Source organism: Zalophus californianus, chromosome 4 (genome assembly GCF_009762305.2).
Source record: "Zalophus californianus isolate mZalCal1 chromosome 4, mZalCal1.pri.v2, whole genome shotgun sequence".
Classification (NCBI taxonomy): domain Eukaryota; kingdom Metazoa; phylum Chordata; class Mammalia; order Carnivora; family Otariidae; genus Zalophus; species Zalophus californianus.
The window spans coordinates 36,578,967-36,606,764 of record NC_045598.1 but is presented as its reverse complement, the minus strand read 5'-3'; the positions used below and the strand labels follow the sequence as shown (position 1 = coordinate 36,606,764).

At 47.3% G+C, this 27,798-nt stretch overlaps 2 protein-coding genes and 1 pseudogene across 6 annotated transcripts in view; 2 read left to right on the top strand and 1 right to left on the bottom strand.

Moving 5' to 3' along the window:
- The first annotated feature begins 21 nt into the window (after window positions 1-21).
- Window positions 22-17,314, top strand: LRRC41 (leucine rich repeat containing 41). 2 transcript variants are annotated; one of them, XM_027599025.2, is made up of 10 exons: window positions 22-480; window positions 4,072-4,158; window positions 4,824-4,894; window positions 10,585-11,722; window positions 14,401-14,661; window positions 15,181-15,345; window positions 15,434-15,532; window positions 16,094-16,216; window positions 16,437-16,512; window positions 16,607-17,314. In XM_027599025.2, exons 1-10 carry the CDS (start codon window positions 282-284, stop codon window positions 16,824-16,826), a joined length of 2,439 nt encoding a protein of 812 aa, XP_027454826.1. In that variant the 5' UTR covers window positions 22-281; the 3' UTR covers window positions 16,827-17,314. The 2 variants fall into 2 exon arrangements, with proteins under 2 accessions (XP_027454826.1, XP_035582823.1); XM_035726930.1 differs by lacking the exon at window positions 22-480 and adding an exon at window positions 546-1,651.
- Window positions 17,259-27,798, bottom strand: part of RAD54L (RAD54 like) — a 27,320-nt gene continuing 16,780 nt past the window's right edge. For 3 of the 4 annotated variants that reach the window (XM_027599137.1, XM_027599220.1, XM_035726931.1), the window contains 10 exons: window positions 27,288-27,438; window positions 24,091-24,217; window positions 22,964-23,038; window positions 22,683-22,813; window positions 22,027-22,137; window positions 21,752-21,875; window positions 21,318-21,396; window positions 20,841-21,020; window positions 17,740-17,903; window positions 17,259-17,644 (listed from right to left, as the gene is read on the bottom strand). In XM_027599137.1, the coding sequence (XP_027454938.1) occupies window positions 17,434-17,644; window positions 17,740-17,903; window positions 20,841-21,020; window positions 21,318-21,396; window positions 21,752-21,875; window positions 22,027-22,137; window positions 22,683-22,813; window positions 22,964-23,038; window positions 24,091-24,217; window positions 27,288-27,438 (1,353 nt within the window). In that variant the 3' untranslated portion in view covers window positions 17,259-17,433. Of the gene's footprint in view, window positions 17,645-17,739; window positions 17,904-18,098; window positions 18,250-20,840; window positions 21,021-21,317; window positions 21,397-21,751; window positions 21,876-22,026; window positions 22,138-22,682; window positions 22,814-22,963; window positions 23,039-24,090; window positions 24,218-27,287; window positions 27,439-27,798 lie in introns of those variants that run through there. The other variant, XR_003520853.1, reaches the window with a different exon arrangement.
- Window positions 24,371-24,679, top strand: LOC113915428 (annotated as a pseudogene).

Sequence of the window (27,798 nt, the reverse complement as noted above, 5' to 3'; positions counted from 1 at the left end):
CTACCGTCCAAACGCAGGGGATAGGGGGAACTGGTATTTGCGCCTCAGGAGGATTTGCTAAGTAATGTCCCCTTAATCGTGCCAGGGCCAACTACATAGATCTAAGGATTTATTTAAAAGTATTGACTTCTAAGAGACTTGGAAAGAATGCGGATCCATCCGATGTTCCTTTAGCGCAGTCCCCAGTCTTACCTACATCGCTGATGAAACCGTCCTAACTGCTGACCTTTTCAAGATGGCGGTCCGCGGGTGCCACTCTCGGGCTCGCGCACCTCCCCAAGATGGCGGCGCCCGAGGCCTGGCGCGCCCGGAGTTGCTGGTTCTGTGAGGTAGCGGCGGCAACGACCATGGAGGCCACGTCCCGGGAGGCGGCGCCAGCGAAGAGCTCGGCCTCGGGCCCCAGCGCTCCCCCCGCCCTGTTCGAGCTGTGCGGGCGGGCGGTGAGCGCCCATATGGGGGTTCTGGAGAGCGGGGTGTGGGGTAAGTCGCGGGGTGAGGGGCTACCTCTGGCAACGAGCGGAGGCGGCCCAGCGGCCGGGGGGCGCGGGGGGCGAGGCCGGGAGGCCTGGGGCAAGGCCCAGCCCGGGGCACTGGAAGCCACACCGTCGGGTCGGAACATGAATTCCGTGCCTGACCGGGCTGGACAGAGTAAAGGCGGGGACCAAATCGGCAGGTGGACGCGCACCGCGGCCTGGCTGGGGGGCGCGGGGGGCGAGGCCAGGAGGCCCGGTCTGGGGCCAAACAGGCAGGGCCCGGGAGACAGAGGCTGGAATGACGGGCCGGCCGTGAGCACCGAACTGACGCTCGGGTCGGGCCGGGCTGGGGAGTCTCGGATGTCGAACCGACGGGCAGGGATGGCCCGGCTGCTTGGGGGCGGGGGCCGAGGTTGGGAGGCCCGGCCTAAGGCAAGGAGGCCAGGCCCGGGGCCACCTAACCTGACTGACGCGCGGGGCCTCCCGTGTCTGCTTGACAGACCGCGGGTGCCGGGACTCCGGAGGCCAGGCTGATGGGCAAAGGCAGCCCAGCGGATTGGAGAGCGAGGGGCTGGGGGGAGAGGCCGAAGGGCCGGGGGCGCCGAGGCCTGTCCGACGACCCAGGGTTGAAGGGAGCGCACTGACGACCGGGGCCTCGGGTGCCAAATCGCTTGAGCGCTGGACTGACGGGCAGGGCAGGGAGCGCCGGAGGCCCCTCGGATTGGCCTGAGCGGAGGAAGGGCCCGGAGCGGGTGAAGGGAGGCCGGAGCGGGTCAGCAATCGAGGGAGGCCCGAATGACGGGACAGGCGGGAAGGGCCGGCGAGGCCCCAGGCGGGGCGACGGCCCCGGGATCCCGGCTGGGAGGGGGCGCGTCGCCGCTGGGAGGCCCTGGGCTGAGTGCGAGCGAAAAGAGGCCCCGGGCCTGAAAGCTGCCGCGCGGCCCGACGGCCCGGCCTGGGCTGAGGGCGCCCCAGGCTGAGCGGCAAAGGCGGGCCCGCGGCGCTGGGCCGAGGGGCCGGTGGGCCTGGCATTCGGGCGGGCCGGCGCGGGCCGGGTAGTGCCGGGGAGGAGGCCCGCAGCCGATGGGCACGGGGAGGCCGGGCTTTGGAGTGGGCGCCGCTGGACCCAGACCGGCAGCTGATGAGAACAACTCGGGTCGGCCTTGTGAACACCGATGGTGAGAGTGAGAGAGAGGAGCGTGAAAGCTCTGGGGGGTAGGCCTGCCCGCACAGGGGATGAGGGAGGCCTTGGGCCTGACAGACTGGTGGTGTGAGGGGGTGGCGTCCAGAGGCCAGGGCTGAAGTTGGGTGAGGAGATCCAGGCCAGGCCTAGGGCCCAGGGAAGGGGGAGGGAGTGGCAGGAGAGAAGGCCTCGGGCCTTGAGGGGGTGAGGGGGTGGGGTTCTGGAGAAGGCCTCGGAAGTGGTGGTAGTGTCTTTGCCAGGAGGAAGGCCCTGGTAAGGTCAGGAGTGAGGGCTTGAGGTCCTGGGATTGGGGGTTGGGGGGTTGCACACTGAGGAGGTGGCTGTGAAGAAAAGGCCCTAGAGTTTGGGGGGGTTGGGCCTCCAGGAATAAGCCCCAGAGCTGTGGGGACTGGTTAAAGAAGGCCCAGGGATGGGAGCAGGCCCTTGGTGAGGTGGGGGTGGGGCACTGATCCTGAAGAGGCCCAAGTGTCTTCCTGCAGTGGGGAAGACTGTTAGAAGTCCTCAAGCTGGTGGGGGGGGGGGGGAGGGGATTGTGGAGGCCCTGTGCCAACAGCTGAAAGAAGGGTCAGGCTGACCCATGGGAAACAGGAGAAGTCTCAGTGGAACTGGGCAGGGTGCTCAGAAAAGTCCTCAGAAAAATGTGGAAGAAGGCAGAGAAGATTGGCTGTATTAGCCTGGAGCTTCTAGGATGCTAAACTTGGCTAGGAGGGAAGAGGACCGGGTGTGGAGACCTGGAGTTGGGAAGAGGAAGCATTAAAGGTGTAGGCTGGAAAGAAGCAAGGAAGAGCCTGGCTTAAGAGGAATGGAGAAAGGAAGAGGGGGTTTGTGGATAATAGAGGATGAGAATCCCCAGGGGCTGTGAGAGGGGGTGGCTAAACAGAGCAGATTGGAGGAACAGAGGAGAAAGAGCTCCTATGGGCCTAGACCAGGTAAACAGTCACAGAAAAAGCTGAATCAAGTTAGGCCTCTTAGGAGAGCCAAGTAAAAGGCCTGCTAAGAAGTGCTGTTTTGGAGGAAGGTCTCAATGTGGGCTAACAGCCAAGAAAGGCTTCCTGGAGGCAGTGGACTAGGGTTGCTTTGTGTAGGGAGAGAGAAGGGTAAAGTGAGTAGAGGCAGCAGGAAAGGATACAGTGAGGAAACAAGTAGAATAGGTATGTCATACCTTGAATGCCGGGATATAGAGCTTGGACTTTATCTTGAATGCAGTAGGGGCCTACATTAATGTAATAGCTTAGGGAATTAATACTTTCATTCAGCAGGTACATTGAGTACTATGTACAAAGAATTATACTAGACTCTTGGACATCAAGATTCAATTATTCTACAAGTAAAGATAAAGGGAGATCCTAGAGTAGAAGTTTTGAAAGATTTTCCTTAGATATGGTATACTGTAAGATCTAAGACTTGTTCTTGGCAGGACAGAGAGGCTGTTGACAGATATGAATAATAATAAACAACATTTAGTGAGCTTATTATGGCCAGACATGGTCTTAAAAAGATTACCAGCATGATTTTTTTTAATTTTTCTAACAATATTATGAGGGAGTTACTACTACCTCCATTTTAAAATTGAGGAAACCGAGTCTTAAAGTTGTTAATTTGCCCAAGGATTCATAATTAAGTAATAGAATCAGAATTTCACCCAGGTTTGTCCAACTCTAGAGACTAAACCATTTAGTCAATACTATAAAGCCTCTCAAATCTAGACATCAGCAAGAACAAGTTTTGTTTTTATGATATGTTGAATTTAGAGTTAGGGCCTAATTATTTCTATTATTCATAGGAAAGTACTAGTTCAGGATACAGTAGGGGCCCAAAGAATGGGAGTCACCAGCCTGGAAGAGTGGGAAGGGAATTCAGAAAAGGCTTAATAAAGGGCATATGATACTTGAAAGATGAGTAGTTGATATGTTGAAAATGGCAAGGACATTCCTGGTAGAGAGCAGCACGACAAAGGCACAGAGGCCAAAAGCAGTGTAACATGTTAGGTAAATGAAAAAAGTAGTGTGGCTGAAATAGAGGAGGCAAAGCAGGGAGCTGGAGAAGTTAGTAGGGCCCAGATTATGATGGATGTTTTTATCACACTATCCAATGGGACCTTTTAAATGCAGAATAGTTCATTATGTTAGGCAGAAGTGAACTGAGGAGCTCCTAAATGAGCATATCCGCTTGCTTTATTATCTCATCCTTGAAGATGTGCATGCCCCTGGAATTCCAGCTGCCAACTAAGTGGCTGAAGATAAGTAGGCTAGAGTTTGAATTAGACTTAGGTTAGTTTCTGCAGGTTCCATTTGCCAAATGAGAAGCCTGCTCTTCTGTTTTCCTTTCCAGTAGGATAAGTAATGCTTGGAACCCTGGGAGAAAAAAGTAAATTTTGTGTTTTGGTTTTTGTAGCCCTCCCAGGCCCAATACTTCAAAGCATCTTACCTCTGCTCAATATATATTACTTGGAGAGGATTGAGGAAACTGCCCTCAAGAAAGGTAAGTGTCTTTCTCTCTTGTTCTCAGTCAGTGATTGTAAGCAAGGCACCATGATGTTCTTCAGGTAAATATTACACCTGATACCTGCATAGAACTTCATGCTTTTCAAAAAGTACCCTCACACCTACTTTCTTATGTGATTCCTCAGAGTGTCCAGTGAAACACAAAGCAAGTAAATGATCCCAGTTATACTAATACAAGTGAGACCACAGGCACACAATTCATAGCTAAGCCATACTGAAACCCAGACCTTCTGACTCATTTTTCTATTTTACCGTGCTGTCTTCCAAACCCCTCATTGGACAGATCTGTTAACAGCTAACATTCATCTAACTAATCCAGATACGCCAAGCACTGTCGTAGGTACTTTACCTGGAGAAATTCATTTAACCTTTTCAACAACTCTATGAAATAGCTATTATTAACTACGTTTTATAGATAAGGAAACTGAGGTACAAAAAAATTAGGTAAACTTGCCCAAGGTCACACAGCTAGAGTGTGGTTTGCTGATATTAAACGCAGGCAGTCTGTCTTTAGAGCCAGTGCTCTTTACTAGTCTGCCATATTGCTCCTGTGAACACAGAGAAGGACAACATTAAAAGCTGATGTACCTCACCCATGGTGGCCAAAGAGCAGCCAAGTAAATGTGATATTTCTCCCCACAGGCCTCTCCACTCAGGCCATCTGGCGCCGACTATGGGATGAGCTGATGAAGACAAGGCCTTCCAGTTTGGAAGTAAGTTAAGGCACCAGGTAGAACTCTGGCCTGACTTTGCACAGTGAAAGCAGGAATAGCTTATAAACACAAGCTGGGTACTGGTAAAGTGCAGGGACAGTGATGGAGTGAATTTGGGAGGAAATGGCTTGTCACAGGGTTCTTGGCTCTGATGGCTTGTCACAAGGTTCTTTCCATTTGGCATTTGTCACTGACTTGATTCCTCACCGTGTTTGCACATAACACAAAACAGGGAAAGGTAGTGATTACAATGGATGGCAGAACCCAGATTCATAGAGGTCTTGACAGGGCTGGAGCAGTGGTCAAACTTGACAAGATGAAATTTAACAGAATAAACCAATGTTTTACTTAAGTCTAAAAAATTCCAATTGTATGACCTCAGGGTAGGAGGTGGAGGGGTCTGGCTTAGCAGCAACTTGTATGAAAAAGATTAAGGGGGTTTTAGTCAACAGTGTGCTAAAGCTACTCATATAATGACTTTCCTCTGAGCTATGTGAATCAATGTAACTATAATATAAGCTGAAGGACAAGGGGGATGATAAGCCTGCCTGGCTCTGGAGTATGGAGAAAGAAGTCAAGGCCATCACGTGAGTCACATTTGGAAGACTGGAGATGTTTTTCCTGAAAAAGAGAAGATCTGGGGAACATGAACTATCTCGAAATATTTGAATGACTCTCACGTAAAAGAGGGATAATAGACTTGTTCTAGTGGAAGCTAAAGGAGAATAAATTTCTGCTAAACTGAATGTAGAATTTTTAAACTCTGAGCTTATCGGTGATGAAACAAGCTAATGCCAGAGCTAAGAAGCTTCCCATCTCTAAGTGTTCAGATAGAGTTTAGATAACTACCTGACACAAGGGTATTGTAGAAGAAATTCAGCATTTTAAGAGAGGTTAGAAGATGACTCTAGGGCTCCTTTTAGCCCTGAGATTCTGTTATTCATTGGTTCAGGTATAACTTGCTCTTATTTAAGCAGAATTTCTTCTGCTGCTCCGTAACTAGGGGACAGAACAGATTGAGTTCAGTAAACATTTACTAAACTTACCACACACCAGGTCTTATGTTAGCTATTGGAAGCACAGACACTAATCTCTCACATTTAGCAGGGAAACCTGCAAACAAATACATCGTGCATGGTGGGATAAGTGGTATGACAGTAGCAAAGAGGTTGAGGGAGAAGGGAGCATGAGTCTTTCCTGGGAAGTAGTATTTGAACTGAGCTTTAAATGGTGGATGAAGCCAAATGATAAGAAAACAAGTTCTTATCATTGATTTAATTTCTGGGGATGCACTGGGTTCAGCAACATTCAGCTCCATATCCTTCAGCTTTCCTACTTCTAGATCTGGACACAACTCCTGAAGTTCAGTGCAATAATGCTAAGGCCCAAGAAAGTCCTCAGGCTGTACAGGAATTAGGCCTTATGAGGAAGAAAAGTGGATGCAAGATTAGAAAATACTAAGTTTCTTGAAACTTAAAGATGCATGAGATTCACTTTGTCCCACGGTTACCCACGCAGTATGGTTGACTAGCAGATGATGGAGATTGTAACATCTTTCGTTTAGAGTAAGCTTTTTTTCTCCAATATTATCTCAGCCTTCCTGGTAGTTTATCTTTTCTTGTCTCAGAGCATTTTAGAACATTAAGAAAGCCCCAGGCTTGGTAGCCTAACAGTCCCCTAGACAGAGGTCATTCCAAAGGGTACATTCTTCTGCTTCCCAGTTTTACATGACAATAACCTTAACTTCCTAATTCAGAAACACTTATCGAGTGCCTGCTCAATTCCAGGCACTGTACTAGGTTCTAGGGATACAGTAGTGAACGAGGTAGAGATAGCCCCTGATTGCTTATAAAGAAATAGAATTTCAAACTGTGTAGTACTAGTGTATGTGTATTAAGAGATCTGTAGAATAAAATAGATATTCTGGAGACAAAGCAATGGGGAAATGAAGGATTATTCAATAAATGAATCTCTGGTTATTGGTTAACTATTTGGAAAAAATAAATTTAGAGCCTCATTTTACAATATACTCAATTTCTATATGGATTAAAGATTAAATTGTAAAAAGTACAAGCACAGAACTAAAAAAAGAATAAAGGTGACTGGTTATCTAATCTCAAGATGGAGAGTGTTAATTATTATATGGGCAGAATCAAAAAAGCATGGACATATTTGGCGATATAAAATGCCAACACTATTTAAAAGGTACATAAACTAAGAATGTTTGCAACAATATTTGTAAAACAAGAGGATAGCAGGAATAAGACAAACTATCCCAGTAGAATAAGTAAAGATTGGGACAAGTCACAAAATATATAAAAATCTCCAATAAAATATATTGAATCTCGAAAATAAAAAAGAGAAAGTATGTAACTCTTAAATAAGCATATATATACAATATATTTATTATATAAAAATAAGTACATGTAATATAGTATAAAAATATATACTTATTTATATATATAAAATATATATTATTTGGCTAGAAATTCTATTTCTTAGAATTTATAGTATATAAAAACAAATACTCATGAAGATTTATTTCAAGATGTTCATTACAGCAACTTAATATCAAAAAGGTAGAAACAATTTATTCAATATGCAGGAATTGCTGATTATTCATATTTTCAAAATATTAATAAAGTCATATTCTGAAAACATTTAGATACATGGTGGTAAAAAGGTGATGACACGGTGGCATAATGTTTTAAAAGCCCAGCATTTGAAACTATTCAGAATTGTCTCAATGTTATAAAAACAATTGTCTATAGCTATTCACATTTACACATACACTTGAAAGAATGGGTTTACAGATTTTCCACAAACAATATTTCTGTTATCAGAAAAATAGTGGACAATAGTTTATGAACATTTGCTGGCTCTGTGTAGTACAAGAAAATATTTAGCCTTCCCTAGTTTGTATACCCACTTCCTCCCCAACTAGTGCCTGAGCCACCAGGCTGTGGATGGGCCAAGGACTGTGTTGGTAGGCAAGTGTCATTTCACCTCTTTGGTGGTGCCTCATTTCCCCTACTCTTGCCCAAAAGAATGTGTTTAAATCACTTTGCATTCCCTGAGCGATAGTGTACAAGTACACAAAATGAGTGGCTTGAGCTAGATCTCTTAGCTATTTCTCAGCTTTGAAGTTTTAGCAGAGATTCTTCTAAAAGGTGGTGATGGAATAAAATGCAGTGAACTACTGTCTGCTCATAATTGAGATAGTTGTTGTAATTAACTTCAGATACTCATTTAATCCTTACAACTGTCTGATATAGATAGGTTATTTTCTCACTTTACAGATGACGAAACTGAGGCAGAAAGAGGTGAAGCAGCTTGTCTGAAGTTATAGTTACAGAATGGCAGACTCAGGATTCAAGTTGAGGCAATGTGGCTCTGGAGCTCATGCTCTTAATCACTATGTCATGCTGTTCTCACTGCAGTTATCACATGTCTGGGGTGTTCCAGTTTCAAATATTCTCTCCCACTGTCTTCATCAGCCAATAAAATGTGTGAAAAACAACACTAATAGTTATCTAACCTACATATTCCACATGCCTTATGGTCAGAAGTAGCCATAACATCTTAGTTCACATCTTTGTCCATATTTTAGGCCTAGAATGTCTCATTTGTGAAGTTAAAGCCTTGCTAGGTTACCTGCAAGTGTTTTCCAAGGCTGTGAGCGTGGGCCAGCAAATGTGTAAGAAAAGTGTTAGAGTGAGGTAGGATTCAGGAATACCCTCTCTGCTTCTACTCGAGGCTGAGTGGAGATTTGGTTGCCAGGTATTTTTTCCTGGTCCCCCAACGCCCCCACTGTTGCTGGTGAGAGAGGTCCTTCCTTCTTGTTGCTACCATGCAGTTGGCTCAAACATGAAGTCATTCCTGATTATTACCACAGCGGGCAATGTCATGGGGAATAGCCAGGGCAAAGCGAATGACACTTTTGCTGAGAACCATAGGGGCCCAACTCCTGCCAAGAACCTCAGATAGAAATTGAGGGTCACTCTGGTATGAGGGAATGCATAGAGGTAGGGTAAGTACCAAAGAGAAGTGTCCCTTAGTCTTGAGGAACCTCAGGCCCCCACTATCTCTTGCTTCAGGCTGAATAAGCACCCTGCTTAACAGGCTCTGCCTCCATCAAGTCCATTTCACATTGCCCATCCAGACCAATTATTACCATTAGCAGTAACAAATAACATTTTGTATTTTACAGTTTATGAAGTGCTTTCACTTGCATGGTCTCGTTTGATCTTCACAACAAACCTGTGAAGCGAGTGATATTATCCACATTTTACAGAAGAAAGAGGTTCAAGAGGTTGAGTATAGTGGCAGAGATGACACCTGTATCAAAGCAGACTTTCTTCTGTACCTTAGGAGAGAATGGGGACTTAAGGAAGTCTGTGTGCCCTCTTGTGGTGAGGGTGGGGCAGTAATTGCAAACCTGTATACATCAGAATCATCTGGGGGAGGTTTAAAAAACAAAAATGCATGGGCCTTACTGCAGATGTAACATAAGAGAATTCCCAAGTCTGGATACCTGGCATATGAATTTTCAAAAAAGAAAAGCTCCACAGTCAATTCTGATATGCACCAAAGGCTGAGAATTACTTGCATTCAGAGTTCTTCTAAATGTACCAGAATAGTCTGATGAAGTCTCATATGCATCAAAGCCAATAACTACTGACTTGGAGAAAACCAATCTAAGATTTGGACCCTGATCTCCAGGAATTTCTAATCTGGTTGGGATAAAACATGTACACAAGCGAAGAGACTCAACACCATGAGACAGGTCTACCAGTGTTTAAGACCTGAATAATCAGAGTAGCAGGAGTCCCACAAGAGGCAGGGACAGGAGTAGAAGGGGGCATACAAAGAGACACAGACGAACAGCCTCAACAAGAGTAAAATGTTTGTAGGTCCTCTCAGGAAGCCAGCAATGAAGAGCATTTCTGGCAGATGTAGGAAAGGGCATAAGAAGGCAGGTTTGGGTCAGTAAGGTGATCAATTTGGCCAGAGCAAAGCATTCATGTGAGCAAGATGTGAGAGATAAAGCTGCTCAGATAGACAGAGGCCATATTGTGCAGGGCTTTCCCTGCCAGGCTGAGGAACTTCAGATTAGCCCTCAGCAGTGGACTTGGGTGGGCGGCAGTGGGGCGGGGGGGGGGGGGGTTAAAGCAGAATGTAATCAGACATGTTTTATAAAGATGAATCCAGTGGACTTGCACAAAAGTTTGGGGAGGGGAAAAGGAGATGGGGGAGCATTCAGGAAGCTAATGAAGTGAGGTCAGGTGTGAGGTGATAAGGGTCTGAACAAAGATGGTAATAAGAATGGGAAGTTGGGATCAGGTTCTAGAAACAGACATGGAAGAAGTTACAGGATTGTTTCACTTGAACGGCAGGCACTATAGCAAAATATTCTCTGGAACCAAATTTCCTGGGTTCAATCTTGATTCTACCACTTATCTGTGTAACCACAGGCAGTAACAACCTTTGTGCCTTGTTTTTTCCTAACTGTAAAATGGGACTAGTAGTAATACATACCTCAAAGATGTGAAGATTAAATGAATTTGTGTAAATTATTTAGAATGTTGCCTTGCTCAGCAAATAGCTATTGGAAGGGAAGAACCCGGGATGATGGTTCAGCAGGGTACCCTCTTAGTATCACAGCCGTCTGGCATGTTCTCTGCTTTCAGAGTGTGACCTGTTGGCGAGCCAAGTTTATGGAGGCCTTTTTTTCCCATGTTCTACGTGGGACCATTGATGTATCTTCTGACAGGCGTCTCTGTGACCAGCGCTTCTCACCACTTCTGCATAGCTCCCGCCATGTCCGGCAGCTCACCATCTGCAATATGCTGCAGGGTGCAACTGAGCTGGTGGCTGAGCCCAACCGCAGGGTTCTGGAGACCCTGGCCAGTTCCTTGCACACCCTCAAGTTCCGCCACCTGCTGTTCTCTGATGTGGCTGCTCAGCAGTCACTTCGGCAGCTGCTGCATCAGCTTATTCACCATGGGGCTGTCAGCCAGGTGTCGCTGTACTCCTGGCCTGTGCCTGAGTCAGCCCTTTTCATCCTTATCCTCACCATGAGTGCTGGCTTCTGGCAGCCAGGCCCTGGTGGCCCACCTTGCCGCCTCTGTGGAGAGGCCTCCCGAGGCCGGGCCCCATCCCGAGATGAAGGGTCCCTCCTGCTGGGCTCACGCCGGCCTCGCAGGGATGCTGCTGAGCGATGTGCTGCAGCCCTGATGGCCTCTCGGCGGAAGAGCGAAGCCAAGCAGACAGCCAGAGCTGCACCTGCCACCCGAGTAACACGCCGGAGCACACAGGAGAGCCTGACAGCAGGTGGGACAGACCCTAAGAGGGATCTGCACCCTCCAGCAACCTCCCACGAGGCTCCTGGCACCAAGCGGCCACCCTCTGCTCCAGCCACCACCTCCTCTGCCTCCTCTTCCACATCCTCATCCAAACGGGCTCCAGCTAGCTCAGCCCCACAGCCCAAGCCCCTAAAGCGTTTTAAGCGAGCTGCAGGGAAGAAGGGTCCTCGCACCCGTCAGGGGTCTGGTGCAGAGTCTGAAGACCTGTATGACTTTGTTTTCATTGTGGCTGGTGAGAAGGAGGATGGGGAAGAGATGGAGATCGGGGAAGTGGCGTGTGGAGCTTTGGATGGATCAGATCCCAGCTGCCTGGGGCTTCCAGCACTGGAGGCCTCCCAGCGATTCCGCAGCATTTCCACCTTGGAGCTATTCACAGTTCCGCTCTCCACGGAGGCGGCTCTGACACTGTGCCACCTGCTGAGCTCCTGGGTGTCTCTGGAGAGCCTCACACTCTCCTATAATGGTGAGTGCTCGGCAGGGGCAGGAATGGGTCTCACAGCGGCACCAGCTGTGTGCCCAATCCTGTGGAGGGGAATAGGGAATATGATCAAGAAGCTGCAGATGAGGTCCTGCCTGCTTCACAGTGGGACAGAAAGCACACACATGAAATAGGGGCAGACTTTCACTGTGGGGGAAGAACATGAGGTCTGTAGGCTTGATTTAGAGCTGTAAGCAGGGGTTCCTGAGAGACAGCGAGGACCTGAAGAATGGGTACATTTTAGCTATGGTAGGCAGTCCACAGGCAGGTGGGAGAAGTTTTGTGTATGCAAGGCCCAGCCAGGGCTAAGGTTGGGTTGTCCCCCCAGTCCTGTCAAAGCAGCTGTACAGACAAGAAGGTACAGAACACATCTTTATCAGACGAGCAGCCTGTGAAGCAGTCCTCAGTTCTTACCCACCTGGCTGTGCCCAGCTAGCCACACTTCAACTCTGGGTAAATCCACCAATCTACCTACCTTGCTGAGCATGGATGGAGAAAAATCACGCAACTGTGCAGATTGGTGCTACTATACATTCAATCATCAATCTTATATGAATCCTATGTTTGCGACATTAGCTCCCATTCCTCTCTACTTCTAAATGTTACCCCCTTTTCCTTTCTCAGCAGATGACTTCACCTCCTACTTCAGAGAAAAATAGAAGCCATCACACATAACTTCAGCTTATTGTTAACCAACCTAGAATTCTACATCTACACTCATCCTTTCCTCTTTCACAGTGGGAGTGATGGCCATCCTAACGAAGGCTAACTCTTCTGTGCTCTGGATCCATACCCTCTTGCCTTCTTAGGAAAGCTTTTTTCTCAAATGCCTTAGTAATAAGAACTAACTTTTATATACTGCTTAGTATGTGTCTGGCACAATTTAAGTATTCTATTAATTGAATCCTTACAACAACCCTGAGGTCAAGTGGGTTGCCCAGGATAACCTCACGAGTAAATTGTAGAGCCAGGATTCAAACCCAGGCAACCTGATTCCAGAATCCCAAGGTTTTAAACCACTACTTAATGCTGCCTTCCTTCTCCAAGGTCCTCCTTGTTGCTAAGTCCAGTACATACTTTTCAGTCCGCCTCTTACATTAATTCTTGGCGACATTTGCTATGAAACAGCCTTCATCAAATACTCTCATTTCCACTACCTCAATTTTTTTTTCTTTTCCCTTTCTGGACATTATTTGTTATTAATGTTCAGAGTTCCTCAGAGCTCTGCCATTTTACACATGCTTCCTGGATGACTTTGTCCATTCCCTTGGTTTCAAAAGCCAGCTATGCTGAAGACTCCCCAGTCTATGACACTGGTCCAGTCCAGATCTTTCACCCCAACTCCAGAACCATTTTAGCCAGGTGACAACTAGAGATCATTTCATAAACCACAGATTCCCCAACCTGAATGCATCTTCTCCCCTCCATGCCGATCCTCCTCCTGTTCTGTCAGTGACCTCACAGCTCTCAGCTGCCCAGAAGACAGCCAGGTTCTTTTGCACCACATCTGTCTTTAAGAACTCTCAAACCCACTTATTTATCTCTACATCTTAATTCAAGCTACCATTACTTCTCACCTGGATTCAACAGTTCCTCCTGACTCCATACTCACCATACAAATTCACTGTCTACTCTGTAGCCCAAGCATTTTTTTTTTTAAATGCAAAGGCCATTCATTCATTTAAAAACCCTTCAATGGTTTCCTGTCACCATACTTTACTTACAGGTCATTCGTGTTCTCACCCCTGCTTACCTTTGTAGTGGCATCTTGAACACCCCCCCCATACTTTACACACCAGTCACATTGAGTATTTTTCAGTTCTTGGAACCTGCCACTCTTGTTCCTTCAGGCCTTTATATATGCTGAGTTCTCCCTGCTGGTCACTCCTCTCCCTCCATTTAGCCTGGTTCCTTCGTGTTCTTTAGGACTCAACTGCAAAGTTTTTAGATAGAAGCTGGTGTGGGTACCAAGTACCCATCCTTTGTGCTTCCATAATACACTTCCCCAGCTCCCCTCACACACTTTTGCTGTTCATCAGGCTACACAGGCAGGAATAAGATCTGCTGCTCATCACTGTCTAGCAAAAACTGTATTTACTAGGTGCTGGGTGAGGTATAACAGGAGGAATGAATCCACAGGAATCTGCTCAGTCCGGGGGGGGGGAGATAATATTGGCTTTGAGGCATTAAGCCTCTGCTCTAACCCTTCTGGATCCTGCTCTTTTTTGTAGGATGTGGTTATCGTTTTTTGCTCTACTCCCACCCCTTTAAAGTTTTCCCCACTGGGTCATTGTCACTCCCCTGCTTAGATTTCAGATGTTCCATGTGACCTATAAGAAAAGTCCAGAGTCTGCTGTGGACCTCTGGGCCTGGCCCTATCATTCAGCTGGCAGCACAAGATACCCTGCCCCACCCTCCACGTCCTATCTTGTTTTGTGACTGCCCTCACTGATGCTTGAGGGCATGGCCCAGTACAGTAGACATCAGTTTGCTGGTTACCTGAGGAAAAAGCAAGACAACGAATGGTTGAGACAAATGATTTTAAATAACCTGATCCAAAGCTCGAGTTAGGATAGTTATCAACAGAAATATCTGGAGTTGTCTCTGAATGTTACTCCTGCTGACACTCCCACATGACTGACCTAACTTCTTTCCTGCCATAGGCCTGGGCTCTAACATCTTCCGTCTGCTGGACAGTCTGCGGGCCCTGTCAGGCCAGGCTGGATGCCGCCTCCGTGCCCTGCATCTCAGTGATCTGTTCTCACCACTGCCCATCCTGGAGCTGACACGTGCCATTGTGCGAGCCCTGCCCCTACTGCGGGTCCTCTCTATCCGTGTTGATCACCCCAGCCAGAGGGACAACCCTGCTGTGCCAGGGAATGCGGGGCCCCCTAGCCACATAATTGGAGATGAGGAGATACCAGGTGAAGCAGTGTGTGTGTATGTGTGTGTCCACACAAATGTGCAAGTGCATTTGTGTGAGGAAGGTGGAAGGACCTCTAATCCAGGCCTGGCACCACTCATTCCTTGAATTCATTCCTTTAGAGCATGTTGTTCAAAGATAACCATGGCCTGGAGAGTCCAGACCACTATAAGCCCAGTAGAAAGTGACCATGGCAGATTAGTCTCTAGAAAGGCAGTCTAGGTCCCTCTTCTTTATATTCCCTTAGATCCTGTGTTTCCTATGTCACCGCCCTGCACACTAATATTTGCTTGCCTGAGTAGTCTAGTCTTCCTGGACTAAAAGCTCCAGAAGGGCAAGGACTAAATCTCATTTAGTGCTCTGTTCCCAGAACCTAGCACAATACCTAATGTGTAGTACATACTCAATGACAAGTAGATGAATGAAATTTTTTAGTAAATCTCTAAAGGACAGGATGGGACCTGCTATGGGAGTAGAAGGGAGATGGCCAGCTACAATCTTTTCTCCCTACCATATCCAGAAAACTGCCTGGAACAGCTGGAGATGGGATTTCCACGGGGAGCCCAACCAGCCCCACTGCTCTGCTCTGTGCTGAAGGCCTCAGGTTCTCTGCAGCAGCTGTCTCTGGATAGTGCCACCTTTGCCTCTCCCCAAGATTTTGGGCTTGTGTTACAGACACTCAAAGGTAGGACCCAGCTAGAATGGTAAAGGAAGGGTAGACCTTGTATCGTTCTTTGGGAAAGTTAAGGCCCATGGCCTCTACCCCCATGCAGAGTACAACCTAGCCCTGAAGAGGCTGAGCTTCCACGACATGAATCTGGCTGACTGTCAGAGCGAGGTGCTCTTTTTGCTACAGAATCTGACTCTTCAAGGTAAGTTCTTCATCCAGAACCTGGGGCATTCCTGGGTCTTCACTGTGGCTCTGCCACTGTCTCACTGAAAAGAGGAAGCCACTGTTCTTGGTCTTATATCCTCAACTATAAAATGGCTATAGAACCTGCAATTCCTCCTATACTAAACATGGGAAAATTACTCACTTTTAGAGTAACTCACTCAAGTTTTTCTTACCTTTCAGTGGCTGATAGAAATAATGGTGGTGGGTAAGAATGACTATGCTGGGTCAGGCTCCCCTCATAGACTTGCCCCTAATGCCCACCCCTGCATAGTGGGCAGTCAGTGGATAGAGGGGGGAAAAAAATTAAATGGAGAACTGTTCATGTAGAAAACCTCCCAACGGTGAATATCTGGGCTCAGTCTCTTGTTTGAATCTGATTTAGTTCCAGCCTTGCTTAGGGTCTTGGACAAATTTCCCTTCTCTTTCTGGGCTTCTATAAAAAAACATTCACACCCCTTGCTAGGGCCAATTGGGGCAGGAGGGGCAGCACCAAGTTCTAATGTTAGCCGTCAGAATTTATTCTAATTTCTCTTGACAGAGATTACCTTCTCCTTCTGCCGTCTGTTTGAGAAGCGCCCGGCCCAATTTCTGCCTGAGATGGTTGCTGCTATGAAGGGCAACTCCACACTGAAGGGCCTCCGGCTGCCAGGGAACCGCCTGGGTAGGGGCAGGGCCCTGGGAAGGGGCAGGGGGAAGGAGCCAGTCCTTTGACTTAGAAACTCAGTGGATGAAGGCATAGGCCTCTCCACTGGGAACATGGGGGTTGGAATACAGTTGTATGCTGGAGCTTCAGGAGGCTGGGCTTCTTCCCACCAGAACTGGGTTGGGATACCCTTGGTCCCCGTTCTTGGGCGGTTAGACATTTCTCCCCTTCTCCCCAGGGAATGCTGGCCTGCTGGCCCTGGCAGATGTTTTCTCAGAGGATTCATCCTCCTCTCTCTGTCAGCTGGACATCAGGTACATGGGGAAGGGGGAAGGGACAAGGGATGGAGCTGCAGGGATATAGGGATTAGTTGTTTCCTGGGTGTCTAATCCATCTCACCCCTACCAGTTCCAACTGCATCAAGCCAGATGGCCTTCTGGAGTTCGCCAAGCGGCTGGAGCGCTGGGGCCGTGGAGCCTTTGGTCACCTGCGCCTCTTCCAGAACTGGCTGGACCAGGATGCAGTCACAGCCAGGGAAGCCATTCGGCGGCTCCGGGCCACTTGCCACGTGGTTAGCGACTCATGGGACTCATCCCAGGCTTTCGCAGATTATGTCAGCACCATGTGATGGGGCCTATGCTTCACAGGCCCATGCTCAGTACCATCAGCTTGCAGGGGCTGAGACATGGGCTGTGAAACGGGCTGCCCAGAACTCCCAAACACCAATACTTTCTCTTTCTGCCACCTTTTTTTCTCTTTTTTCCTTCTTCCCTTGCACTGAGGTCCTGGAGGCCTTGATGGGGCTCAGCAAAGGCATTCCCACAACTGGGTGTAGAGCTTTTGGGCCCCTTGCCCAGTACTCTGGGAACCCTGGGCCAGGTTACAGTGCTCATCAGTCACTGGGGACAGCTACCCTCCCCCTGCCCGAGGTTCCTGCTTTCCCTCCTCAAGCAGGTACCCAGGCTTTAGAGAAGTTTAGGAGTGTCCACTACCAGGCGTCTTCTCCGCTGGGCTTACCATGCTGCTCCCAGGCCTCAGTCCCTTTCATACCTTTATTCCTTTCTTTTTTTTAACCAAAAAAGTTTTTCTTATAAAATAAACTTTGGGCAAACATCACGCAGCCCTCCTTAATGATTTTTGTCCTAGAGAACAAAATTCAGTAGGGTCCTATGGGGCAAGGAGCCCCTTTTCCCTGTCTCCTTCCTCTAACAGCTACACCCAGACCAACTGGTTTATCAGTGGAGGCCCCGCTGCTCCTCATGGGAACGCTGGTGGAAGACGAATGTGATGGCAGTGGAGGCAGCATCCCAGGCAGCCTGGAGTACCTCATCCTTGAGCCCCCGCTTATCAGTGTTATGGTTCCACTGAGCCAGGTCTGAGGTACAGTCAGAACCATCAGGGGGTGGCTGGACCTGGTGGTGGTTGACACAGCGGCGGCAGCGCAACCTGGGGGCAGAGGACAGAGCTGTGGTGACTGCAGTGCCCATCGCCATGTGTGCAGGGGATTCAGAGGTACCAGCCAGTAAGGGCACTCCACTCACCTGTCATGTGTGTCACTAAGGCTAGCCTCATCCAGGGTAAACAGCTCCTTCAGCTCGCCCAGAGAGAAGTGCCGCTCCACATCCTGCTCCTCATCCACCACACAGCTGCTCAGTGCCTTCTTGTGGCTCTGGCGCTGAAAGATCTTCTCCTCAATGGTTCCTGCCTGGGGTGGGGAGACCAAGGGATGCATGGCTAAGTCATCCCCAAACACAGCGGACAGGAAAACCTAGGGCTTGAAACTATAGCCACCCAAGAGAAGGGGAAATAAAACTACAAGTCCTATAGCCGCACGTCTGCTCAGCTGAGTCCATTTTCCCAGTCTATCTCTTGGGAACATAACTGGTACATGTCTGCTCACCCAGGGTATTTTCTGTACAAATGGAGGGTTTCATGGCCTGGCTACATTCCTTCAGAGTGAGCTGAGGTTTGCAGCAGCTTCACCAGAGCTCCACACCAAGCCCAGGTCTTTCTCACTCAATAAATATCATTAGGGTATCCTAGGCCAGGCCCTGTACACAAGGATACAAAGAAGAATCAAATATGATCCCTATTCTTGAGCTCATAGTCTAGTGGGAGAGACCTAAACTAATTGGTACAATAATAAAAACCTGTATATGATACCTAAGGGCCCATAAGAGGGATGGTAGAGGGAAGTGTTGGAAAGCTTGAAAGATTATCCTTGAGCTGAATCTTAAAAAATGAATAGATGGTTTACAAAGAAAGAAGGGAAAGCTCCTAGGTCCCACATAGGAACAAAGGAATAAGCCTGGTCTACTAGAGGACTGAGAACCTGAGCCTGTCTAGAGGATGGTGGTTGTAGTTAAGTTAATGTAGTTAAGAGCTGGGATTGAGAAAATCAGCAGAGGTCATACTGAAGAAATATGGATGCTAGCCTGAAAGAGCTTGGCCTTGTCCTGTAAGTGATGAAAAGCAAAATCAGAATTTTTGTCACGTTCATTCTGGAAGCAGTATGTGAAAACAGGTTAAGACCAAAGGTAAAGAATCAGGAAGCTGCTGCAATATCCAAGTGAGAGAGGACTGTGACCTTAGCATGGGACAGAGAGGAAGGTTAAAGAAATTTCCAGAAGGTAAAAATCAATAGTAATTTGTCGTTAGGAGACAGAGAATGGTCCAGTAGGATGATACGCAGGTTTGGGTTGGTTGGATAATGGAGCCATTACATGACAGAATTCAGAAAGCAAATGAATTTAGTCACCATGCATCCAAAGTGTTCATAAGACATGCAAGTGGAAATGTACAATAGGTGATGGAAATATAGGTCTAGAACTCATAAGAGTTCCAGGCTAAAAATTTAGAGATCTGTCAATATAATGAGTGTATGTAATCACAGAGGTAGGAAAACCAGATTACAATTTTATTTATTTATTTATTTAGATTTTATTTACTTATTTGAAGAGAGAGACACAGCGAGGGAACGAACACAAGCAGGGGGAGTGGGAGAGGGAGAAGCAGGCTCCCCGCAGAGCAGGAAGCCCGATGCAGGGCTCGATCCCAGGACCCTGGGATCATGACCTGAGCCAAAGGCAGACGCTTAACGACTGAACCACCCAGGCGCCCCCCAGATTACAATTTTAAAGATTAGTGGTCAACAGTATCAGATACAGAGGAAAAATCAAGAGTTTCTTGTTTTGGCAATTAGGAAGCCAATAGTACATTCAAAAGTAGGTTCAGGGGCATAAAGGGTCTGATGAATGAGTAGAAGATGAGGAAGTGAAGTTAATTCGTAGGCTTTGGAAAAATGTGACCATGAATGAATGGAAAGTAACACAAAGCAGTAGCTACAATTGGACAGAGGCTTAAGAAAATGTTTTAAGGTGAGAGCTACTTGAGCATGTTTACAGACCCAGGGAAGTAAAGGAGAACTTAACTGACTAAGAAAGGAAAGGATAGGAAAGAGTCTAGGGCAAAGCTAGAATGATGAGCCTCAAAAAAGAAGGAAATGATCTTCCTCGGAGATGGGAAGGGAAGAGCCAGGTGCAGAGATTTACGAAAGAGAGGCTAGAGAATTCAAGCCTGGTAGCCTACATTTTCTCTGTGAAGTACAAGACAACGTCTCTGCAAAAAGAACGAGAGACTGGGTTAGGTAAGAAACTTGAGGGAAGTGGTGAAGGCTTGAAGTGGCTGTTGAAAGAAACGAGATATGGCCCAGCCCAAAATGGAATATGTGAATTTGTGCTAGTGCTGATCTATACCTGCAAATTTTATCTGGTGCAGAAGCTGAAAACAGTTGTAATGATCCAAGTGGAGAAGGTTTTACAGAAAGAGTGGCTGAAAGGATGCATAGTAAGAATCAGGCCAAACAGAAAGAGAAGTCAAGCCAGACTGGGGGGAGGTGGGGTACTAGGGACATTAGTTTGAAGCAGATGTAGGAGGTATGAGAAAGCTGGAAGAACACGAAGTGAGAAGAGAATGACAGCTATTAAAGTTTGGAACTATGTGTAGTTTTGGCACTATTAAAATTCTGGAGTGTGGTCTTGGGAGTAATTAAATGAGGGGGAGTTGAAGAGCTCACTTAAGAGAGGAGGTCAAGGAAACATGAAGGCCAGAGTGCTAAGGAACTGCATGGTCCTTGAGGTCCAGATGATCTGGGGAAAAAAACGAAGGCGGGGCTGGTATCCGAAGTCATCAATGAATTAGGAAAATAGCATAGGATAGAGGACCGTAACAAGGAAGACAAGACAGTAGTCAAGTCCGATAAAAGAGAACTGTAGGGTGGATGGTCAGAGTGACGACTGAGAACGTGGAGAATGCCAGTACCTCTTCTTAGCCCCATGGACCCGTGGAGGCTAGTGACACAGCTGAGATCAGGGATGAGGGAAAGCAGGTGTCCTGTCAAAGGAAGGCGACCACGGGAGAGTTTGCTAACCTCTGAACACGTATCCAGGTGGCATAGTGAGGTTTTGAAGGAACTGGGTGGAGAGAGGAAGAACAGAAGAATAAAGGGCTCTGGCTAAGCCCATAGCCTGGCCACTGCTAGAGGCAGAGGGGACAGAGAGAGGTACTGAGAAACAACCCAAGATGGTCCTGAAGGTCCTGTTCCATGACCCACCCCTACTATGACCACTGTCACCCTCCTTACAGACAGTAGGCGATAGATATAGCAGGTCTTCTTTTGACCGTCACGCCAGATCCGGGCCATGGCTTGTTCATCATTGGCCGGGTTCCAGTCAGGGTCAAACATGACCAGTCGGTTAGCCCCGATGAGATTGAGGCCACAGCCTCCAGCTTTGCTGCTTAGCATGAAGACAAAGTCAGGGCTCTGGAAAGAGAGGAAGCAGGAGAAAAAGAATCTCTTGCAGCCCAGCAGACTATTCTCTCTCTCACACATCTGTACTCTCATGCTGTAAGGACCACCGATACCGCCAACCTGTCTGCCTACCAATTTCCCAGCCCAGCCATCACCAACCAGCCTAACCTCACCACACCCACCAGAAAAGGGGTAAAAAACAAAACAATCAAAGAGACCCTAAAGCAGAGCACCCTTATAGCTTCTCTACCACCCCTGGATTCTGATGTTACTGCACTGGTAGTGTGGGGACAGGGGCTGTACATTTACCAACGGATTGTTAAAGCGCTCCACAACCTTGGCTCGCTTCTTAATGGACATTGTGCCATCCAAGCGGACATACAAGTACCTGAAGGAGAATCCAAAGATCAAAAACCAAGAAGGAAGCAGAGCCCTGCTCCCGAAGGAACGGAACTAACCATGCTTGAGGCTATTCATGTACAACCTGAGGCCCTAAACTCCCAAAGGGACAGGCAGGGAGCTAGAGGCCAGGAGTCCGTCCTCTGGGAGTACCTGAAGGACCAGGGGCTCTTCGGCTTAGAGACGGAGCTGGGACCGTTGCAGCAGTAAGAGAACAGGTATTTTCTGGGAAGACCCTACTATACCCACACCTTGGCCGCCATCCACCGGTCAGAACAGCTACTCTTCCTAGTGGGACGGTCGAGGAGACACTGCTTTGACAAACTGATTAGGCTCTTCCCTACCTTCGGGCCCGGCAGAGCTTCTCAAAGAGGTCCAATGTCTGAGTGTAATTGGACACCAGCACTACTTTGTCACTGCTGCGGCTTCGGGTCACTGCCAGGATGTAATCAAGGACCAGCATCTTACCTAGAGAAATCAGCAACCGTTAGCCCCCAGCAGGCCATCCCAATGCCCGTGGACTCTTACTCCTGATATCATGCCTTGAGATAAGGATACATCTAGCAAACAGAGACAATCTCCCACTCCTCCTCCCAGAGGAGCCCAAAGACTGGCTTACCTGACAGCTGGGGCTCTACAGCCTTGGAGCTATAACCAGGGGGAAATATTTCCAAAGCACCTTCAAAGCCATTCTCCTCTTCCACACACTTGTCATAGATTAGAGCTGGATCTGGGGGGTGGGGGGGTGGGGGAGAACGACACAAACCCACAAACAAAATGCAAAATGCCAGCTACAATGCTTTCGGGTGTTTCCACTTCAGTGCTCATTGGAAGCCCCTCTAGAAGCCTACCCAGCAGACCTTCCTCAGCACCAGACTTGCTTGGCCCCAAATCCCAGTATGCAGTCAGTTCCATCTGGGACCATCTTGCTCACCAGTGTGTTCTCCCAGCAAAAAGGGAACTATATCAGAGAGGGCAAGTTTGTTATTTTTCCCCCTGTCCAACATTTTATATGCACACGTGTGCGTACACATACTCACAGAGTCCCATATATCCCAAGCATCAAGCATGGGCTGGGCAGGGGATGAGCTGAACCTTCCAAAACAAAGGGTCTGGTTTACAGAGTACACAAGGTAGGGTTCATACCTCAGGGAGGGCTAGAATCACATGTGGCCTTCATGAGGACTCTAGACAAGTTTGGAAGGTGTCTAGACCATACAGGAGCCTACCCTCACTCACTCTTTCAGAGGAACCCAGGACATGGACCCAACTCACGATTACAAAGCTTCTTTAGTAAGGTGATGGAAGAAAGGGAAGACACACTCATCTTGCCCTCACGCAACTCTTCGGCAGGCTTGGCCTGTCTCAGAAACCTCTTGTATAATTCAGTTTGAAGGGGTGTCAGCCTGAAAAAAGGGCAGCTGGGTCAGTGGGAAAGGCTGGACCACACTTCTGCCCTGAAGACACTGTGAGAGCCCAGCCATGCCTCAAGGACTGAGCTTTTTTTTTTTTTTTTTAAACACACTCACTCTATACCCCTCAGCTGAGTTCAGTACCTACAACAAACCACCTGCTCAATCTTCACAGGCAGATATTTAGACAGGATATCAGATGTCCTCCGTATCAGACACCTGGGGAGACAGGATAAAAAGGCAAAAGGTTGGTAAAAATGCTATGCTAACTACTGGAATAAAAGCTACCACCCAAAGAATCCAAAACACTATTTCTCTTCTGTAGTATCAAATGTCAGAGACCCATCAGCCCTATGGCAAAGATATCTTTATGAGGGTCTCAGTCAGGGGAATAAAGACCCTTTCAAACAATCTAGCTTACACTGACAACGCTTTGTCTTCTTCCTCAAAAGTTTAGCTGGTCTTCAAGAGAAGGCCAAGACCTCCCATTGAGCCTGGTGCTCAGACAGGGAAAGCAAGCAACAAACCACTAAGTCCTTAGGGGAGTTTCTACTTGCGCTTGCCCAAATACCACATGGCCCAAGGTTCAATGAAATTAAGCCCTTACCTCCTGGCAGACCAGGAAAGATAGGGATCAGGCACCTAAGGAGTAGCTCCTAAGAACTAGGAGTAGCTCCTAAGAACATAGTGACTGTCCTTCCTACCACCTAAAATCGGAGAGGGGGCAGGACTCCAGGATATAAATCATCAAATATATTACCTACAACAGAGGAGTCCCAAATGTACTTCTCCCCTGGATTATGTGGACCCTATGGAAAAGCCCTCTTAGTCTGGGAGCCACACCCATCCCTCAGATCTATTGCTACCTGTCCAGGAAGGCTGTGGGGCCTGAGAAGGGAAGCCTGGTGCTTCAGCTCTGAGATCAACTGACAGGAAGCTTCTGAAGTACTAACAATGCTCCAAGGGATATTTTGCTCAGGGAGTCAGGCAACATCAGAGAAGAGCTTCCTGAACAGGATGCTAAGCAGCCCCAAACAAGACTACAGGGCCCAGGCCAAGAAGCAAGCAGGGACTTGGCCTGCAAGACACTTCCATTTGTTCAGTGGCTCTGGTCAGGGCGCAGATCCCACTCCCTCGAATCCCAGCCCTCATGGGCCACGGCCCCGGAGGATTGCCTTGGCTGACTCAGCAGGCAATTCTGATGACCTAACTTGGGGGGAAATCCTGAAGAAAGGAGCTGCTGCCTAGTCCAGCCCCCACCCTGCCATTACCTATTCACAATGCTGGTGAGCTCCCGCAACCGCTCCTCTCCCAGCTGTCTGTCTGCCTCCCTGGCAGCTGCATCCCGACCCCTCAAGATTGGCAACTCAAAACGCTTCTTGAACTCTTGGGCCGTTCCTAAGACAAGAGAGAAGGGAAAATTAAAGCACTAAAGAATGTAAATAAGAAAACCAAAGGGCAAGTCTCACTCTTTCCTGTCCTCGCTTCTAGTCGCTTGCTGTGCCAGCCACACGCTCCCCCGGGGGCCCCTGGTAGCCATGCTAAGCAAAATTTGAAGAAATCAAGGACTTTCTGCTTACAGTCAGGCACAAGGATGCTAAATCTCTCAAGATCAAGAAACATAAGAATAATGTTAAGTTTAGAGTTTGATGCACCAGATACCTTTACACCTTGGTCATCACAGACAAGGAGAAGGCAGAGAAACTAAAGCAATCCCAGCTCCCAGGTTTGGCAGTGAAGGAGCTGAAATGAACCTGGCACACTGATTTGAACTGTATTAACATTTTTTTAATTAAAAAAAAAAGTGTAAAAAAGGAATGATTAGCCCACTACCAACAGTGGCAGGCTACTTTGTTACAGACCACTTTCCTGTCAAGAACAAAGCTAGACAAACCATAGGCAATCTCTGAACAGATCAGAGAGCTACCAAAGCAAGTGGGGACTTGACAGGCCATATAGACAGATTTAAACTCAAATATATAACTAATTACATTAAATATAAGTGGATCAATAATCCAATTAAAAAGACAACACAACTGTCAGACTGGATTTTTTTTAAAGCCCATCTATATGCTGCTTATAAGAGATGAAGTAGCATGTATCAGCGCAATGAAGTACCAATACCTGCTACAATATGGACAAAACGTTATACTAAGAAGCCAAACACAAAGGTCAGATATTGTATGATTCCATTTATATGCAATGTCCAGAATAGGCCAGTCCATAGAGACAGAAAGCAGACTGGCGATTGTCAGAGTTTAAGGGAAAGGAGAAATAGGGAGTGACTGCTTAATGGGTATAGGGTTTTCTTTTGGCCAGGAATAAAAAAAGTCAGATATCTCACAAATGAGGATCTCAAATGGCCAATAAACATATTAAAAGGTGTTCAACTTTATTCAACATTACGCAAATGCTATCATGAAACACCCACCAAAATGACTAAAATTTTTAAAAATTTCTCAAGATAAAAATGGGTGATGATATAAAAGCAGAGGTCGGCAAACTACAGCCATGGGCCAGGCACCTGTTTCTGTAAATAAAGTTTTATTAGAATACAACCATGCCCATTCATTTACATTCAATGGCTGCTTTCATGCTACAAGAGCAGAGCTGAGTACTTATAACAGAGACAGTATGGCCTGCAAGTCTAAAATACTATCTAGCCCCTTAAGAAAAAATGTGCTGACCTCTGATGTAGAGACATGAATTCTCCTATACTACTGGCACAATCGCTATCTACTAGAGCTGAACACATGCATAACATATGACCCAGCGATTCCGCTTGTAGGACAGAGAATGCATATTTACACAAGACAAACGCACACTATGCTCAAGGAAAGACATACAAGAATGTTCACAGCACCATTACTCAAAAGAATAAAAAACTGAAAACTCGGGGCGCCTGGGTGGCTCAGTCGTTAAGTGTCTGCCTTCAGCTCAGGTCATGATCCCAGGACCCTGGGATTGAGCCCTACATCGGGCTCCCTGCTCCGCGGGAAGTCTGCTTCTCCCTCTCCCACTCCCCCTGCTTGTGTGTTCCCTCTCTCGCTGTCTCTCTCTCTGTCAAATAAATAAATAAAAATCTTTAAAAAACAAAACAAAAAACCTGGAAACTCAACTACCCATCAACAGAACAGATAAATAAATTCTGGTATATTCATAAAAATGGAATAGTATTGGAGCACGTGGGTGGCTCAGTTGGGTTAAGCATCCAACTCTTGATTTTGGCTCCGGTGGTGATCTCAGGATTATGGGATGGAGCCCCGCATCACGCTTGTGCTGGGCGAGGAGCCTAAGATTTTCTTGACCCCTCTCCCTCTGCCTTTCTGCTCCCCTCTCTTAAAAAAAAAAAAAAAAAAAAGGAACAGTATACAAAGAAGAAAACAAACTACCGCCACGAGCAACAACATGGATGACTCTCATAAACATAATGTTGAACAAAAAAAGAAACCAGATGTCAAGGAATATATACTGTATTATTCCATTTACATAAAGTCAAAAATAGGCAAAAACCAAACTCAAGTGTCAAAAGAGTGTTCACTTCTAGGGGAAAAGGAGAGAACAGTGATTAGAAAGGGGGTGCTGCTAGGGGTGCCTGGGTGGCTCAGTTGGTTGGGCATCTGACTCCTGATTCTGGCTCAGGTCACAATCTCAGGGTCGTGGGACTGAGCCCCACATTGGGCTCCGTGCTCAGCATAGAGCCTGCTTGGGATTCTCTCTAAATAAATAAAATCTGAAAAAAAAAAAAAAAAAAAAAAGAAGGGTTCCTGCAGAGATGGTGGCAGTAATTGATCTGATAGTTGTTACACAAATGTGTTCACTTTATGAAATCTTGCTGCTTAGCTGGTTCTCGCCTAAAGTTATCTTCCTGAGCACTGGCAAGTTGGGGTGGCACTAACAAACCCTCCCACATATATTTATGTGCAAGAACTACCCACCTGTGGTTGCCAGAGGCTGGGGGAATGGGACAAGGGGAGTTATTATTTAATGGGTAGAGGTTCAGATCTGCAAGATAAAAAAAGTTCTGGAGATGGATGGTGGTGATGGTTGCACAACAATGTAAGCATATTTAATGACACCGAATTGTACACTAGAAGTAGTTAAGAAACAAAAATTGCCCAAGACAGTCTGCTCCGAGGCCAAAGCTCTTGAGGCAGCTAGGATCTGATGAGCAAAAAAATGCCTACGGGTAGTGTTTCCATCCCCAGCTCATAGTGACACTACATTGGGCATAGCCCTACCACCTCTGTGGTGGAAAAATGGCTGGCGTGGGCCTTGCTGAGTTGTTCAGTAGAAACAAGGTCTCCCAATGGCTAAGCTACTCCCTGACAAAAGAAGTCTTCCTACAAGAGTGCCTAGTGACCTACATATAACTAGCATTCTCCCCTCTCTCTCTTCAGCTAGAGTTACACTCCCAAGACCAAAGCAAGACTCCTCTCCAATGTAGCAGACAAGGCTGGTTTCTTACCCAGAATGCCTGAATTAACAAAATGTACCAAGCTGAAATACTCAAGGAGATCATTCTGGATGGGGGTCCCGGAGATAAGCACCCGCCGGCTGGTGTTCAAGCTGTCCAGTGCCTGGTAAGTCTGATTCTCAGAGTTCTTAAGTCTGTGTCCCTGCAAGGAAATTAATTCTCACTTAGGCCTGGGCATGATGTGGCAAAGTCCTGTGTAGACAGGAAAAGAGGAATCATAAACATTACAGGTCCTGGGGCCTTGGGAACTGAGCAGGATACAGCAAGAGTGAGAATTTACCTGCCTTCTTAGGGAGAAAAGTCAGGTTCAAGAGACAGACCTTCAGTTTCCAGACCATCAGTGCTACATTCATAAAGCAAGGATTCCCTCGACTCCGTTACCTCCCCTCGTTTTCCCTGCCCCAACCTCCAGAGCCTTAGCAGGCTGCTTATCCTCTTCAGAGACATTCAGCCATGTTCTATTCTAGACCCCTGTTTTCAGGGAATCCTCCCCTCCCCATCA

Excerpts from the sequence above, each read along its gene's own strand:
- LRRC41 (XM_027599025.2), top strand. The coding sequence starts at position 282 with ATGGCGGCGCCCGAGGCCTGGCGCGCCCGGAGTTGCTGGTTCTGTGAG. Across the intron at positions 4,159-4,823 it reads GGAAACTGCCCTCAAGAAAG|GCCTCTCCACTCAGGCCATC; the intron begins GTAAGTGTCTTT and ends TTCTCCCCACAG. Across the intron at positions 15,346-15,433 it reads TGTGTTACAGACACTCAAAG|AGTACAACCTAGCCCTGAAG; the intron begins GTAGGACCCAGC and ends ACCCCCATGCAG.